The 17,422-nt window shown below is 35.9% G+C and overlaps 1 protein-coding gene across 1 annotated transcript; it reads right to left on the bottom strand.

Annotated features, from left to right (window-relative positions):
* Positions 1 to 13,123: 13,123 nt before the first annotated feature.
* LOC131044505 (uncharacterized) lies at positions 13,124 to 13,732 on the bottom strand. The gene has a single exon (XM_057977841.1). It carries the CDS (start codon positions 13,730 to 13,732, stop codon positions 13,124 to 13,126), a length of 609 nt encoding a protein of 202 aa, XP_057833824.1.
* Positions 13,733 to 17,422: the final 3,690 nt, after the last annotated feature.

Here is a 17,422-nt window from a genome sequence, read left to right on the forward strand (position 1 = left end):
ATTATTAGAGGAAATCCAATTATAGTTGTTACGTATCAAGATAGATCAATATTTGATATGCCCTCCTATATTATTTTCCAAGATAAATCATTTTTGTGTCAAGGATCGATCTGTCCTTCCACCACAACAATGGGGAGATCGATATTTGGCACGCCCTTCTATATTTGGGTTGTCAAAACTATGCTATTGCAAGTTTTGGAGAAAATTGATTCACCCCCTCTTAGTTTTCTACCCTATTTTCATCACTTTGTTGGTGTGGTAAATAGGATTGATGCTCTTAAACAATAGGAGAAGATGAATATGACATATGTGAGAAAATCCAAAGAAAAGGTGGAAGACAAAAGTGACAATGGATTTGGACCCTCTCTCGATGAGGATGTGAAAGTCTATAGAGGATTGATCATGCATATTAATGGATAATTTGGTCAAATTATAAAGATATTGGGGGTCCTAGAAGCTGCTATGGTGGGGCAAGTCTAGAACAAAATTTTGATAATGGAAATATAAGAAATGAAGGAATTACTCCAAATAATATGGTTAGAATGATTCTAGAATATTCAAGAAGAAATAAGAAATATGAGATGAGAGAAATATAGATGACAAAAATGGTATAAGGAGTGGTGCATCTGTATAGGGAGAGCTATTTGGGCTCTATTTTTTCTCTCTAGATTGATGTTGTTGTTGCCCCCAGGAGAATAGATATGATTGAGTCTTTCAAAAACTATATATAGAAAAAAAATATCCTTGTTAGATGAATTATTATAGTCATTTGAGATATTTCTGGAAGGGTGAGAGATAATTTGAGTAAGGCTATAATATGTTGTGATGTATTTAATGGGAAAAAGAATTTCAAAAGAAAAAAAGAGCTTTTCAATTCTGCACTTGTTGACTTTGATGTAAAAGGGGGAGAGAATTCAATATAGTGCCCTTTATTTTTTATGTCAAAGGGAGAGTGGTATACAAGTTGAGTTTAGTTATCTTTACCATTGGTGGTAGACAAGTGTTGCCATCAATGATAAAGGGGAAGAATGTTGGTAACTTGAGTTATTATGTTGTGTTTCATTGATCTCCTCATTCCTCGTTTAGTCATTGATGTCAACCTATCTTGTGTTGTGATTAATTTCAAAGTAAGGATGGTGTAGAAGAAGTTTCAATACATGGGAAAGGCTATTTATTTGTTCTTGTTTTGTTGAAGTAGTCTTAAAAGGTTGGTATAATAGAACTTTCAATATGTCTTACATTCCTTTGGTATGTAAAGATTATGTGTTATGAATCTTAATATAATTTATATGTTCTTTGTATATTACACTATCAGTTTGTAGGTCCTTTGTGGTTTTAGATCATAGAGTTGGTTGTTGTTATTTTTAATAGTAAGGTTTCTTGTAAGAACATGTTAATATGGCTCATGTAATGTTTTAGTCCAGTTTTTAGGTGATGATTTCATTGGCAAGTGGAGTTATCATTTTTTGAGTTTTGTGTTGTTGTTTTTTGGTAACTCAGGGTATCCCCATATCCCAACCCAATGCCCAAACTTGTTAAACATTCATGTGTGAAAGTCTATAGAGGATTGATCATGCATATTAATGGATGATTTGGTGAAATTAGCAAGATATTGGGCTCCTAGAAGTTGTTATGGTGGGGCAAGTCTAGAAGAAAATTTTGATAATGGAAATATGACAAATTAAGTAATTACTCCAAACAATGTGGCTTGAATGACTCTAAAACATTCAAGAAGAGATGAGAAATATGAGATGAGATAAATATAGATGACAAAAATAGTATAAGGATTGGTTCATGAAATATGAGATGAGAGAAATATAGATGACGAAAATAGTATAAGGAGTGGTGCATCTATATAGGGGGATATATTTGGGCTTTGTTTTTTCTTTCTAGATTGATGTTATTGTTGCCCTCGGGAGAATAGATATATATAGAAGAAAGATATCCTTGTTAGATGAAGTATTGTAGTCATTTGAGATATTTCTTGAAGGGTGAGATATAATTTGAGTAAGGATATAATATGTTGTGATGTATTTAATGGTAAAAAGAATTTCAAAAGAAAAAAGGGCTATTCAAATCTACACTTGTTGACTTTGTTGTAAAAGGGGGAGAGAATTCAATATAGTGCCCTTTGTTTTTTATGTCAAAGGGAGAGAGGTATACAATATGAGTTTAGTTATCTTTACCATTGGTGGTACACAAGTGTTGCTATCAATAACAAAGGGGAAGAATGTTGGTAACTTGAGTTATTATATTGTGTTTCACTAATCTCAACATGCCTTGTTTTGTCATTGATGTCAATCTATCTTGTGTTGTCATTAATGTCAATGTAAGGATGATGTAGTAGAAGTTTCAATACATAGGAAAGAGTATTTATCTATTCTGGTTTTGTTGAAGTATTTTTAAAAGGATGGTATAATAGATCTTTCAATATGTAGAAAATTATATTTAAGTAGGAAAAAAACTTAATGTGATAGTGGAAGAATGTGTTGCATTCCTTTGGTATGTAAAGATTGTGTGTTATGAATTTTAATATAATGTCTATATTATTTTTATATTAAAAATTATCATATTTGTAGGTCATTTGTTATTTAGATGGCAGAGTTGTGTAGAACACAAGATATCAGTAAGAAAGGGGGGGGGGTGAATCAGTGATTATAAAAAATTCAAAGATTTTGTGGAACTGGTAGGATAATAAAAGCACTAATAAGAAACCACACACAAGAACACATCACATAACACTAGATATATGAGGAAAACCCAATGTGGGAAAAATGTCAGTGAGAAATGCTACTGGAGTTCTACTATTCAATCCAGCCTTACAATGAAATAAAAATTTTACAATGTTTTAGGGCACCAACCCCTAATAATTTATGGGCACCCACCCAAAGGAGCACCAACCCCTAATCTATTATGAGCATCAACTCAAGGATAACCAACCCCTACACTAAGTACCCACTCAGTGAAAGACAATGAGATATAAAATCAATACAATGAAAAGCACCCTTTTACAACTGAGCATTGTAACCTTTGCAACCTAATCACTCTACCAGATGAATTATTTTCTATCACACTGGTTCTTCTCTACTGGATCTTAGTTCTCTTTGTCTAAATTCTCCTCAACTCAGCTTCTACCTTGCTGGATCTCACCTCACACTCTCTTTTCTCTCCTCCACTCTTTGCATCTACCTTATGGGTTCAATATCTATCAGTTTGATGGACTATTATGCTCTATAACAGTTTACCAGTTACATTAAACCTTGTCAGTTAAACCCTTCTTTCCGATTCTTCCTCTATCACTCAATCACTTCAATATGTTTTTATCAACACTCAAACTGATCAACTCTCCTCTAGCATGATCATTCTTTCTCATCATAGATCCTCATCTGCTTAAGTCTTTGATCTACACATTTATACACATGCTTTCCCACCAAAACAAAAAGTCAAACTTTATGCACCTAGGGTTTTCTTCACTGACCATGATCTGTATCAAATCAAATTTCTTCTTCTTGAATTGATAACCTGCAATAGTTCAACAAAAATAATTCTCCTTATTTTTTATTCTTCCAATGAACATTTACTATATTTAGCAAATTGGAGCCTATTCATCGGTCTTGATTTTGTCAATCACAATAAATAATCTAGTTGGTTCCTTCTCCAGACCAAAAAGATGATCAGATATCATGCACTGATCATAATATCAAAAAATAAGATCTCTGCCTTTCGATCTACTTTGAGCTACCATCCTCTGCAATCAATATGTGATTTCCTAGTCTTCATTTAATAGGACCTAGTCGATAACTACCTTGATGATTCACGATTCACCTACCACTACATGTTCGCCACCTGGAGTCCACGTGACATCTCTATTAGCATCCAACTCACTTGACTGTGTCGGTTCAAACTCGATCACCTACCAAACATACTACCGGTATACACTAACCGATTAACCTTCATATCGTACACTTCTCTCTTTTGCTGGTTACAACATGTTATCATTTATCAGTGGCAGTCCTCAACCTTTTTGTGAGAACAGAAAATAATTCAGATCCTTTCATCTTCTTATCTGGATCCTTCAATTTTTTGGTTTACTTGCTTATTGGTTGACATCAACATGCGAACAATCTGCAATACTCCTACTTGCATATTGATAACATCAACTTGCTAGTTAACATTAATGACAACATAATACCAATAATCTCCCACTTTGGAATTGATGTCAACAGTCAATGTCAACTCACATACACAACTATACTCTTTCTCCCCCTCTGACAATACTAACAAAGGGCTCAGACACCAACCTAACACTGGTTCACTCTCCCCGTCAAGCTGATTGCAATTTTTGTAGATAGATAAATAGAATAGACAACTCCCAAAGTCTCAAACCTGTCGGTGGTGCATAATATTTCTCTGAGTGTGATACTAACATCAAGTAGAAGATCTTCTAGAATTAACAATGGTCTTTACATCCAATCCCATAGCTACTTGTACTACAACACACACATTTGGTCTCCCCCTGTGTACAACATATGGTCCAGAAGTCAAAAGATGTATAGCTATGAACTCCCCCTGAACCATAGATCTCCATACACATTTAAGTGCAGAAAGATAGTGGGACTACTCCTAACTTGTGTCTTAGACACTCAAATGTGTTTGCCAGTAGAGGTTTTTCGAAGATATCAGCAATTTGTTCACTTGTAGGGACATATTCTACCTTTACTTTTTTCTCTGCAACCTTATCCCTAAGAAAATGGTATTTGATGGAAATATGCTTTGTCCTTGAGTGCATAGCAGATTCATTGAAATGTTGATTGTACTTGAGTTATCACATAGGATAGGAATAAGGTCAGATATTTCTACCTAAATGTCATTCAGGGTCTATTTCATTCATAATACCTGAGAATAACATGTAGAAATAGTAATATATTCTACCTCAACAGTAGATAAGGAGATTCTATCCTACTTCTTGTTGTGCCATGAAACCAACTGGTTACCTAAAAAAAATGTTCCACCACTTTTTCTCTTTTGGTCATCAATGCATCCTACCCAATCAGCATCAATATAGGCCTGTAAAGTGAAATCTCATTTTTTTGGATACCATAAGCCATAATTAAGTGTTCCTTGTAGGTAATTGAAGATCCTTGTGACTACACTCACATGTGACTATTCAGGTGCAGCTTGAAATCTTGCCACCATATATATACTGCCTCCACTATATCCATTCTTGAGGCAGTAAGATACAACTGACTACCAATCATGGATCTATGCAAGGTCTGATCCACTTAGAGTGACTCATCAACCTTGCTGAACTTGCATCTGGTCACCATAGGGGTACTAACTAGTTTGTTGTCCTCCATCTAAAACTTCTTCAACATATCTCTGACATACTTGATTTGAGAGATAAATATTCCTTTATCTTGTTGTGAAATCTGCAAACCAAGAAAATATGACAACTATCCAAGCATTGACATCTCAAACTCTGATTGCATCTAATCAGCAAAATCTTTACACAAGGTATCCTTGTTGCCTCCAAATATTATATAATCCACATACAAAACAACACTAATCATGTGATGTCCATCTTCTTTGATGTACAGATTACTATCTGCATTTCCCTTTCAGAAACCTTGCTCCCATAGATACTTATCTAACCTTGAATACCATGCTCTTGGAGCTTGGTTCAAACCATACAATGCCTTTTTCAATCGGCGCACAAAATTTTCATCATCATGCAGTAGAAAACCTTTTGGTTGTTCTATGTAGACTTCTTCATCCAAATTACCATTAAAGAAGGAATATTTAATGTCGATTTGATATACCCTTTGCACACTAATATTGGTTTATACCTGATGATCTTACCTTCTACAATCATCTTAGTCTGATAGACCCGTTTAGTACCAATGACATTTTTATCTATTGGTCTAGGAACTAAAGTTCCCAAGTCTTGTTCTTTTCAATCTACTACAACTTTTCTTCCATTGCATCCATCCATTTCTCATTTTTGCTAGCCTCATTAAATGTTTTGGGTTCTATTTTAGTCATGAGGTGAAATTCACTTGTTCATTGCTCCATGCAAGCCCTCTTCTATTCTGCACACTATCATATTTATTTCCTATAATCTACTCTTCTAGGTGATTTTTCTGCACATATCTATTAGGGGTCTTGTTGGGTGCCTCTTCTTGTTCACTTTCTAATTGTACCTCATCTTCATCACATGAGTGATCATATCAGTTTACTTGTGTTTGTCTGCCTTTAGGTAAGTCTTCAACAACTCTTACATGCACACTCTCAATGACTTCTCAGTCTTTTGTGGTAACATCTATAGGCCTTAATATGATTTGAGTAACCCAAGAAAATACCTTGATCACTCCTACAGTAAAAACCACCTAAACCATCTTCATCTGTTTGATGAAGCATTTACTTCTAAACATTTTGAAGTATTAGACTTATGTCTTCCGATCATACCACAATTCATAAGGTGTCATTCTGCTACTTCCTCTCAACTAAATTTGGTTCAATGTATATACAATAGTTTGGACTACTCCTTTCCAGTATGTATCTGGTATGTTTGCTTCATTCAACATAGTTCTCTCCATCTCCTTGATAGTTCAGTTTTTCCTTTCTACAACACCATTTTCTTGTGGTGTCCTTGGAGCTGAATATTGTCTTCTGATTCCATGTCTCTCATACTAGTATTCAAACTCATATGATGTGAAGTCAACACCCTGGTCAGATCTCAAACACTTCATCTTACATCCACTTTCCTTCTCAACCATCTTCTGAAAGATTTCAAACCTCTCATATGCTTGTGATTTGTCACATAGAAAGGTAACCCATGTCATTCTTGAAATATCATCAATGAACAACATAAAGTATCTTTCACCGGCTAAAGCTCTTATTCTAGTTGGTCCAAACAGATTAGTATGCACAAGTTCTAAGGGCCTTGAGGTATTATGTTCTTTGGTCTTGAAGATCACCTTAGTCTGCTTACCTCTTAGACATTCATCAAAAAAGGGTCTTGCCAGTTTGGTGATCTGTGGTATATCCCTTACATAGCCTTTCTTTCTCACCTTAACCAGATTATAAAAGTTTATATGGCCTAATATTTTGTGCCACATCCATCTCTCATCTACTTGTCCCATCAATATTTAGGATTCGAAGCATTCTTTGAGGTTGCATACATTTCCATCTATGATTTTTCCTTCTGCAATAATTTTTCTAGTACTCTCCTTTCTTATCTAACAATTGGTAGAGTCAAAAGTGAACTTGTATCCTTTCTCACACATTTGACTCACACTTAGCAAATTAATTTTTAGGCCTTCCACATAGTATACACCACAAGCCTTCAAATTCCCATCTATTTTTAGAGTACCTTTGCCTTTTATCTTGATGAAAGAGTTGTCTCTAAACCTCACTGAACCTCCATTCAAATCTTCAAACTTGATGAACTTCTTTTTGTCTTCGTTCATGTGATTGGAATAGCCATAGTCAGCTACCCATAAATTTGTTGTTCCTACATGTAGCACAGTCTAGACAATTAGACTTGACTCGACCTTATTCTTATCCTTTTCTACCCAAAACCATTTGGCTTCCTTCTCATTTCCTGCAACACCTTTCTGCTCTAGTTTTGCTTCTGGTTTCTGATCTAGTACTAACCTCTTTTTCTTAGTTATTCTGAGTTTTCAATGCTTTGCAATGTTGCCAACATTTTGACAATGATAGCATTTCATATTGACATTGAAAGATGAAGTTAAAAAACTATTGTAGGATACCGACTGACCTCTCCTACATTCATAACTCCTATGACCAAACCCATTACATTGATAACAAATAACATTCATTTCCCGGAGTGTAGAAAATAGATTTCTAACTTCAAAACTATGAACGGTTTTATGCATTAAACTACAATTATCAATTCTATGTCTAAAATTAGTACACAAGTGACAGTAACCATGGAATTTGGGTACATACCAATCTTGTCTCTTTGGACCATGTTAGTGAACAAATTTTGGCCTTTCTTCAAATTAAATGATTTCAAACTCTATCGCCTTCCTTAAAAAAAAAAAGTTCAGCTAAACAGTTGGGTAAGTGTGATATACACCACTTCCCTCTGAATTTTTTATAGGTATAGCTCCCTCCATTAGTTATTTAGGGAATAATCTAACTAAATTAAACTGGTATACTTTTAACCTAAAAGCACATAAGGCTACCTACTTCATTCTTAGATGAGAGGCTAATGATTTACACATATGTTAGAGAAAAACTATTCTTAAAAATGCTTCAATATGAGAAATGAAAATGATTGAAAAAAAGTTCAGAACACCAACTCAACGACCCATAAAAATAGATAAGAGAAATAAAATCTCTTTTCAAGCAAATATCTTTAAAAATTACATAGGAAGGAATCCCAGAATAATAACAATATTTTCCATCAGAAAGGGAATCATTGTCATTTGATTAGATTAATATATGCAAAGAAATATCACTACACAAATTCAAAACTCAAAGGTTTTCCTTCTCCCAAACACAATATGATCTTTTATATATATGTATTTTATGTGACAAAGACACAACAATACATGTATAAATCCTTTCCAATTTTAGATTTTTAAAGTCTGATGACTTATTTCAACAAAACAGAACTTCTAAAAACCAGAAAAAAAAAGTAAACTATTCTAACCCCTTCTACATCCATCTTAATCTAATTTATAATAGTCTTTAGAATAGAGGAGGTTTCCCTAAAAACTCGACCTCCTCCGAATCAGTTATGAAAACCAATAGAGTATATTTGGGACAGATGTCCCGAAGTCATTCGCAAGATTATGAAAAATACATAAAATAAAAATAGAGTATTATCAATATGTTATGGTCCTTTTCCATCACCATCTTCTCCTCCACTTTCTTGGGCATCGTGGGTGGTTGCAAGCTCCTAGATTATAGATTTGCTCGAATTATTTATAGCATTGATTTCTGCCTTTGTGGCTTCTTTGTCCCTTCTGTGCTTCACCATTTTCTCGACATGCTTCGGTAATGGATCATTACCGATAAATTTCATGGACTCGATCTGAGTGACTTGAGTTATATCTTCAGGGGTGAAATTGCCTTTAGCTTTAATTTTCTCCATGTATAGCCTAAAAGCCTTTATCGCGTCCTGTGTGTTTAGTCCACAAATCCCTAGCTGCCAATTGTGGTCTGGATTAACAACTTTGCTATCATTCACCAAGCTGTATTGGAGGTCTTGAAGTTCATAAACAAAAGTCCTAGGATCAAAAATCATAGACTTGAATATGAGTACCCGCCACATTATGGTCTTTTTCAATATGAAGAGTTGGCACTCATCGGTCACCAACTTGATTGAATGTTCTGTCAAAAATCTGGTCACTTCATACTCTTCTATTTTGGTTAGCATTGGCAAGACATTCTCCCATTTATGTTCTTCTTTTTCCCATGGCAAAATCTAGTTCTGAATCTCTGCAATGAGGCTCTGCATCTCATCGCCTAACTTCCTGGAGCTTGTGATATACTTTTCATCATCCTTAATTACTCCTTTAATCCATTTCTCCATAGCCCCCACAATGCTTTTAGCTCATTGAACCTAGCTCATTAGCTTTTTATTATCTGGTGAAGTGGGGTCAAAGATTTCTGTGGCATGGGATATGGGAAGTGCTCCAAAGTAGGCGATACTATCAATGAATTGAGCAAGAATTTTGATATGCCACTTAAGCTCTCTTTTCTCCTGCCCATCTTTTTTCGATCTGGTGAGCATCTTCTTACCTGATACTTAGAAGAAGTGATTATCTGAATCCCTACTCATATTCCTGAGCTCCACCTTTCTGATCACAAAGTCCTCGGCATTTACCTCCTTATCTTCATCTTTGGGCTTGTAAGAAGCAATCTCAGCAACCCAGTTTCTAGTTCCTTCATCATTATCCAATCTGGCAGTTGTTTTCAACTTCATTTGCTTGGGGCCCTTCTTTGTGTACTTAACCACCATGTCCTAAATTGGGATGGTCACAGGAATGAAACTCCATTTTTTGCTTACTGAAGTGGTTAGCCACTTAGGAGTTTCACTCGAACTGGTTGTTCCTCCGATCACCTTAGGGGGTGGCATCATGGCTATAGTAACTGCCTGAGAATCCATGGTGTTGACAGTGTCACTATCAAGTTCCTCGACTTCAAATATCTGAGCATCAAGAATTTTTTCCTTTGCTTCTGTATCTTTGGTCTAGTCCATTCTCTTTTGCGTTGCACTTCGTGACCTACTATGTCGAGGAGCAGAGAATTCCAGAGCCAGACTGGGCTTGTGCCTAATGTGAGATGACTTTTTATCCTTACCTACATGAACAAACATAGAAGTGGGATTAGAAAAATGCTTTGGTGAACGTAGAGTAACCTAACTATTTCTCATGGAGTTAGTCTTCGCCCCTAATCTCATTGCTCTCTTCTTGCCAACCTATTCTGCGGTTCTTTCCAAAACCCCTTTTGTTTTAAGTTGTATGTCATCCTCTTCTTCCACATCCTAGTTGATGCAAGATAGTTCGATTTCAGCTTGGTCTAAGTATTCGGGTTCAAAAATCTCTAGATAATCTTCTTCAAGCCCACTTATGTCAAGTTTCACCTGTAGTGAAATTACTTGTTCCAACACCATTCTCATGTTTTCCCTCTTGAATACCTCAAGCTCATCATTGCAATCTTCCTAGAAGCCCTCTAGGTGTGGAATTGGGAGGTATAGCATCAGACTGAGACTTCGTGAGAAACCTTTATTGTCAAAGCCTTTTCTTTCATGGTACGGTGGAAAATAGAAGTTTTTCAAGTTGGCTCCAATGCTTAAAGCATCTGACATTGAACTGTAGGATAAAATACCCAACTGAATAGGAAAATGATCCTCCCATTTATCCCAAGGTTGTGCTTTTTTAATCACAATTGCCAACTGCCTACAGATCTCAACCAAAACAAAACAATCCGAACAAAAGCGAGGAAGCCTGAAAGGCTCTTCCTCAAAACCGCCTACTCTTATGTAACAAAAGCGAGGGAAATGAATAAAGAAACTACCAAATCTCTTCACTAATTCCTGTGCATCCTTAGACATCCGCTTGGTTTTCATGTTCCTTAATTCGTAACACAAATCTCCTAGGAAGGCATTATGTATTCTCCTAAAGTCTTGGAAAACATTATCCTTTTATAACATAGGGTAAAAATCATACACAAAAACCTCCCCCTCGGTGAGATGCCTAGGTATTCCCACCATCTCCTTAACACATGCCAAGCAATATATCAAATATATGGACATGAAGAAATTCTACTTGAATTGTTTGGCCATACTCAGTTGTTCCCTCATGGAATCGACAATCAGCTCTGCCCAATTGAGATACTGCTTTCCCTCCAGCACCAGTTGTACATAGCAATAAATCCAATCATCAAAACTATAGGCCTTTATCGATCCTCTTACTCAATACAATAGTAACATGACATCATGAATGTGGGGAAGCATATGGTTCTTGTTGGGATTCTTGGGTAACCTGGAGCCACCCCTTTGGCAAACCTTCAACCAATATTTCGCTACATTATTCTGGTGCCCAGTTATGTCCTTGTTAAACTCAGTAATTGATTGGACAAGAGAAAAGTTTGAGAACTGATAATCAGGTAGTTTGAAAATAGAGGAAATAACTTCACGATTAATGGCAAGGAGGGTTTCACCATTATCTCTTTTGATGGTCTGAGAAATTGGATCATATCTAGAAATACACTCTCTAACTAGTTCTGGGCAAGGGATAGCTAGGGGGAATGCTGCCACTTCTATGAGACCACTACTTAGAATTTCTAAACCAAAGGAACTGTCAATTCCCTTGAAGACCCTTTCCTTTAAAACTTCCAGATTTTCCCCTTTTAAGTCTGTATCACTGACTATCAGCTTTGTACATGCAAGACTAAAAATGTTCCCGAAAAGGTGTAATGTGGACTTCATAATTCTTAAATAACAAGCCTTATTTTCCCAAAAAATCTTATTACAAGAGAGGAAAAGTAGGTAAAAATCACTGGAGAGGATAGGAAACAAACTTACCTTCACAGTTGAGAGCAATCAGACAACTACCAGCAAACAAACCTTCTATCCAAGAAAAATAACTTCGCAGCAATGAGGAACAAGTTTTCAGAAAACTAATCATTTCATACCTTATAGAAAAAGTAGTGATATGAACTTATTAAGTGCATTAATTCCAATTGTCAGTTCAAATATACTGAGCATTCGGATTGGACATCACACGCATGAATTGAATGCATGGTGGCATTTTTGGAGTAACCGCTAATTCCCAAAAATGATTACTTACCTCGAAAACTCAACCAATTGACGTCACCCAAGATATGGTTCAATTTTCATCATACTTGTCAATAAGTGTACCATCATGTCTTTTAGCTCATGGGACCCACCTTATTTGAACACGCATGAACAATTTGAACTGACTTCATGAGAGTTCAAGTAGTTCAAGGCGTACACCATGCGAAGAAAATTATCTTCTGAAAAGATTAACTTTGTTAAGTGTTGTTGACCTTTTGAACCGCGTTGAACATGGTGAACACCACCAAACCATTTGAACTGGGTTCAAAGAGTTCACAGCCTGGAGAAAGATGATATAACACATCACTGAACACGACCATAAAAAAGAACCGTTGCAAAACACTTTGAGTGAATGTTAGTATGAAAACCTTCTAGACACCTTAGAACCTGCGGAACCTAAATGAACATTATGAACTTGCTTCAAAAAGGTTCAATGAGTTCACGGGGTTCAAACCGATCATTAAAACTTGGCATTACAGATTAAAAGACAATTTACAAATGGATTAGGGATCGAACTGAGGAATTTCTAGAAAGATAAGGACTTCAAATAAAATTTTATAAGGTGACTTACTCCTGCTATGAAGGATGAATGATGAGGTAACATTGGCTCTGACTGGGGATTGTATTTTTTGAAAAATGCAAAGAACTCTAAATCTCTAGTTTCGCACAACCAAAAATAGAAGGGGAGACAAAAGAGGACTCACACCAAATAGACACCAAAACAACAACTAAGCTACTATGTACAAGGACTCTTTACCACGGATTTCAAATTTTGTAGAGCTTGAGGTCCTACTCATTATAGGTGTAAGGCATAACTGCTCCATCAGAATAACTTAGTCTTAATGCATTCGGTCCTACTACTTCATGGATCTTGAACGAACCTTTCCACAGTGAATCAAATTTTCCATGGGCACCCTTTGGTTCCCTTCTCTTATCCCACAATAGTACTTCATCCCCTTCAAGAAAATCTCTTGGTTGGGCCCTCATATCAAAAATCTTCTTCAACCTGTTTTGATGCTCATATATTCTATCCACTAACATTTCTCTCTCTTCTTCCAACTTCATCAGATACACAACCCTCTTCTCTAGAGTATTCTGGAAAAAGCAATCCTCAATTATAGTTTGAAGCCTAGCCACTAACAATTCCAAAGGTAAAGAAACTTTTGCACCAATCCCATACACTAGCTCAATAGGTGCAATTCCAATGGCTCTTTTAGGGGTAATTCTATCCACCCAAAGGGCTTCATAGACCTTTTTATGCCAGTTCTGGGCATTATCATCAACTAACTTCTTCATGATTGCTACCAGGTTCTTGTTGCTCGATTCTGCCAATCCATTTCCTTGTGGAAAGTAATCGGAGTAGTGTGAGAGAGTAATTTGATGTTCATAGAAGAACATAGTTAGTTCTTTAGAGGAGAAATATGATGCATTATCCGCAACAATCTTCTAAGGGACCCCAAAATGGACCAAAATGCAATCTTTGAGAAAATTACATACGACCTCTGAGTTCACCTTCTTAGTGGGAACAACCTCCACCCACTTAGTAAAATAATCCATTGTTGTCAAAATGTACATATGACCCGCACTGGAATGAGGATTTATTGGCCCAATGAAATCAATACCCCATTGTTTGAAGGGTTCATCTACTACCATAGGCCTTAAAGGTAGAGCAGCTAAATGTGGTTTCTCAAAAAAGAGTTGACATTTTTCACATCCCTTAACATAAGCATATGCATCCCAAAACATACCAGGCCAATAAAAGCAATTTCTTAAAATCTTAAAAGCAGTCACAGAGGATGAGAAATGTCCACTGCAGGCTTCACCATGATAAACTTCTAGAAGCTTTTGCTATTGAGGCTTATCCACACACCTTAAATAGGTACCATTCAAACCCTTTTTGTACAAAACATCTTTCCAAATAACATACTTAGTTGCCTTTAAATTGAGATTCCTTTACTCTTTAGCTAATAAATGACTTGGGTGACTGCTATAAATCAAATAGTAGGCTACATTAGAAAACCACGTATCTTGCAATCCAATAAACAAGGTCAATGGTGGCTCTTTTTTTGTTTCCATCTTATTTTCTGCTATTAATTTGCATAAGCCTTGTACTTTAACCATCTTTGTAGGACGAATATCTAGATCATATTCCTAAATTTTAGTTACCCATGTTGTTGTTTTATTGAGTCTGCTTCTTGTTGAGTTAAAATGCTTTTCAATGCAGAATCTGGAACAAAAATCACAGAATGAGAGTGCAAAATATAATACCAAAATTGTTTGACAGCTTTAACCACAATGAAGGCTTGCTTCTCTAAGAGCGAATACTTAAGCTCATGCTTCTTGAGAGGAACACTCATGAATGCTATAGGTGCTTCAATCCCAAATTCATCTACCTGTAACAATATTCCTGACATTGTATGTTCTAAGGCATAAAAGTATATAACAAAGTCCTTTTTAAAATCTGGGTTGATCAAAGTTGGCGCATTGGCAACTGAACTCTTGATTCTTTCAAAAGCTTCTTTGGCTTCTTTAGTCCATTTGAAAGGATACCTTTCGCTCAACAAGCTGATGATATGCTTGGTAGTTTCTTCAAATTTAGGTACAAATCATCTTAGGAAATTCACCTAGCCAAAGAAAGACCTTACTCCAATCTGATTTGAAGGTAAGTTGAGATGTTGAATTGCATTGACTCTCTTAGGATCAATCTTGACACCTTCTTTTGAAATGATATGCCCCAACAATTTGCCCTCAGTTACACAGAAAACTGACTTCTTTGGGTTCAAGGAGATACCATGCTCTCGACAATGTTGCAGAATTGCCCTCAGATCTTTGAGATGATTCTTCCTATCTTTAGAAAACACTATCAAGTCATCTAGGTAAACAACAATAATTCTGTCACAAAAATCCCTAAAAGAAGAATCCATGGCCCTTTGAAAAGTTGCTCTAGAATTTATCAAACCAAATGGCATACGATTATATGCAAATGTTCCCCATGGAGTGATGAATGTTGTCTTGTGCTGTTCATTCTCTGCAACACTAATATGATTGTAACCATAAAAACCGTCTAACATTGTCATCATTTCTGACCTAGTTACTATATGCAAAATATGATCCATATTGGGTAAAGCATAGTTATCCTTAAGACTTGCCTGATTCAGATTGTGAAATCTACATAAATCCGAATTTCCCCATTCTTTTTCCTCACAGGCACTATATTGGCTACCCACATAGAGTGACGAATTGGATATATAATTTTGGCTTTAAGAATTTAATCTACCTCCTTGAAAAATGCGTCTACCATCATGGGATTGAAATTTCTCAATTTTTGTCTAAAAGGAGAAACACTAGGCTTCAACGGGATTTGATGTTGAAACTGTCCATTCCTAAACTCCTTCAAATCATCATAAGACCAAGCAAATACATCAATGTATTCCTTTAGTAACCCATTAAGTATTCATTTTTCCTTAGAAGAACAACATTTACCAATTGTTACCATTTTAGGATTAGATTCATTGCCAAGATTAATCTTTTCATAACTTCCTTTTCCACCATCATCAAGAGCTTTCTTTCCAATGAACACATCATTACGAGTGAAGAACCTCTCTAGAGTCACTAGACCTTTTAGAATTTTGTTCCCTTTTAGCTGACTGAAATTCTTATCAAAATCAATACCCAGAGCTGGACAAAATTCCTTGCAACTATCTTCAGAACCTTTGAAATATGATTGGGAAAATGAAAGTGTGCACTCTAGAAAGTCTTTAATCTGAGCAACTGTATCAAATACTTGCCAATGATTCACGTTGTCAGGGACACTAGGCCTATAAATCATTTCAATCCTATAAGAATCATCCTTAAAGTCTGGCTGTGGTAACAAAAGGGAAGCTGAAATGGCCAATGAATCTACCCTAGTGTTTTGGTCCCTTGGTATAGCTTCAATTGAGAAAGCATAAAAAAACTCTATCGCATCCCAAACCCTATTTCTATAATGTTTCAACCTATCATTCTTAACTAAATAGACATTTCTTACCTGTCTGACAATCAGTTCCGCATCCCCTTTAACCTTGAGCAATTTTATACCCTTATATTTGGCTTCATTCAATCCTAACAGTAATGCCTCATATTCTACAGTATTATTAGTATTCTTTAAATCCAACTTGAAGGAAAAAGGAAAAATGTTACCATTAAGGGACAATAAAACTACCCCTACTCCTGAACTAGAATTGGTGCAACTGCCATCAAATTCCATTTGCCATAGTCCAGCTTGCTCATTATGTGCTTCTTCCATTTCTTTTTTATCAGGTGCAAGAATGAGATAATTTCCAAATTCACATTCTTGAAATAGAATCTGAGCTTTTGGGTTATCAGAAGGAAAGATGGTATATTTATTTTTAGGCTCGGGTTCAAGTTTGATCTTCTGTTTTCCTAGTGGGATGATAGCTTCTGACCAGTCCATCTTAATTTCACCTCTAAGATCTTTACAAAAAGTCCTACTCAAGAGCATCTCGTAGCTTGCAAGAATGTCAGCAACCAAAATGGTCAATTTTACTCTTTTATCAGGACATGCTACTAGCACTGCATGAACATCCTTAACCTGTCTAATGAGAGGGACCTGTTTCCCATCCATTGAATAACATCTCCCAAAAGTCTTAGTAAGGGTTAAACCTAAAGATCTAACAACAGATGATGATATTATGTTGTCTAATGCCCTTGAATCTGTAATACAATTGCTAAGTTTCTGGCCATTCAGAAGGAGGGAGATATAAAAGGGTTTGAGCTTCAGCACTTTAGTGTCAAGTTTATCTTTAGCATTGTGAAAAGCATAGGGGTTGTTTGAGTCAGTGAAAGGGCAAGAAATAGGTGTAGGTTTTTCAGCAGTAAATAAATCACTATCAACCGCACGTTTATGCACTGAGGACTCTAAGGTAGAATCTCCTTTTACATACTTGACCAGTTTGTCTAGTTACTTCGAGTTTAGTTTCAAATATTTAGCAATGGAAAGTTGAACAGTTGAAGCTTTACAGAATTCAATTATGTCAAAAGAGGGGGAAGGAGAAGAATTATTTTAATTTTCAATATTTCTTCGTAAAA

The sequence above is a fragment of the Cryptomeria japonica genome, chromosome 9 (assembly GCF_030272615.1).
Source record: "Cryptomeria japonica chromosome 9, Sugi_1.0, whole genome shotgun sequence".
Lineage (NCBI taxonomy): Eukaryota > Viridiplantae > Streptophyta > Pinopsida > Cupressales > Cupressaceae > Cryptomeria > Cryptomeria japonica.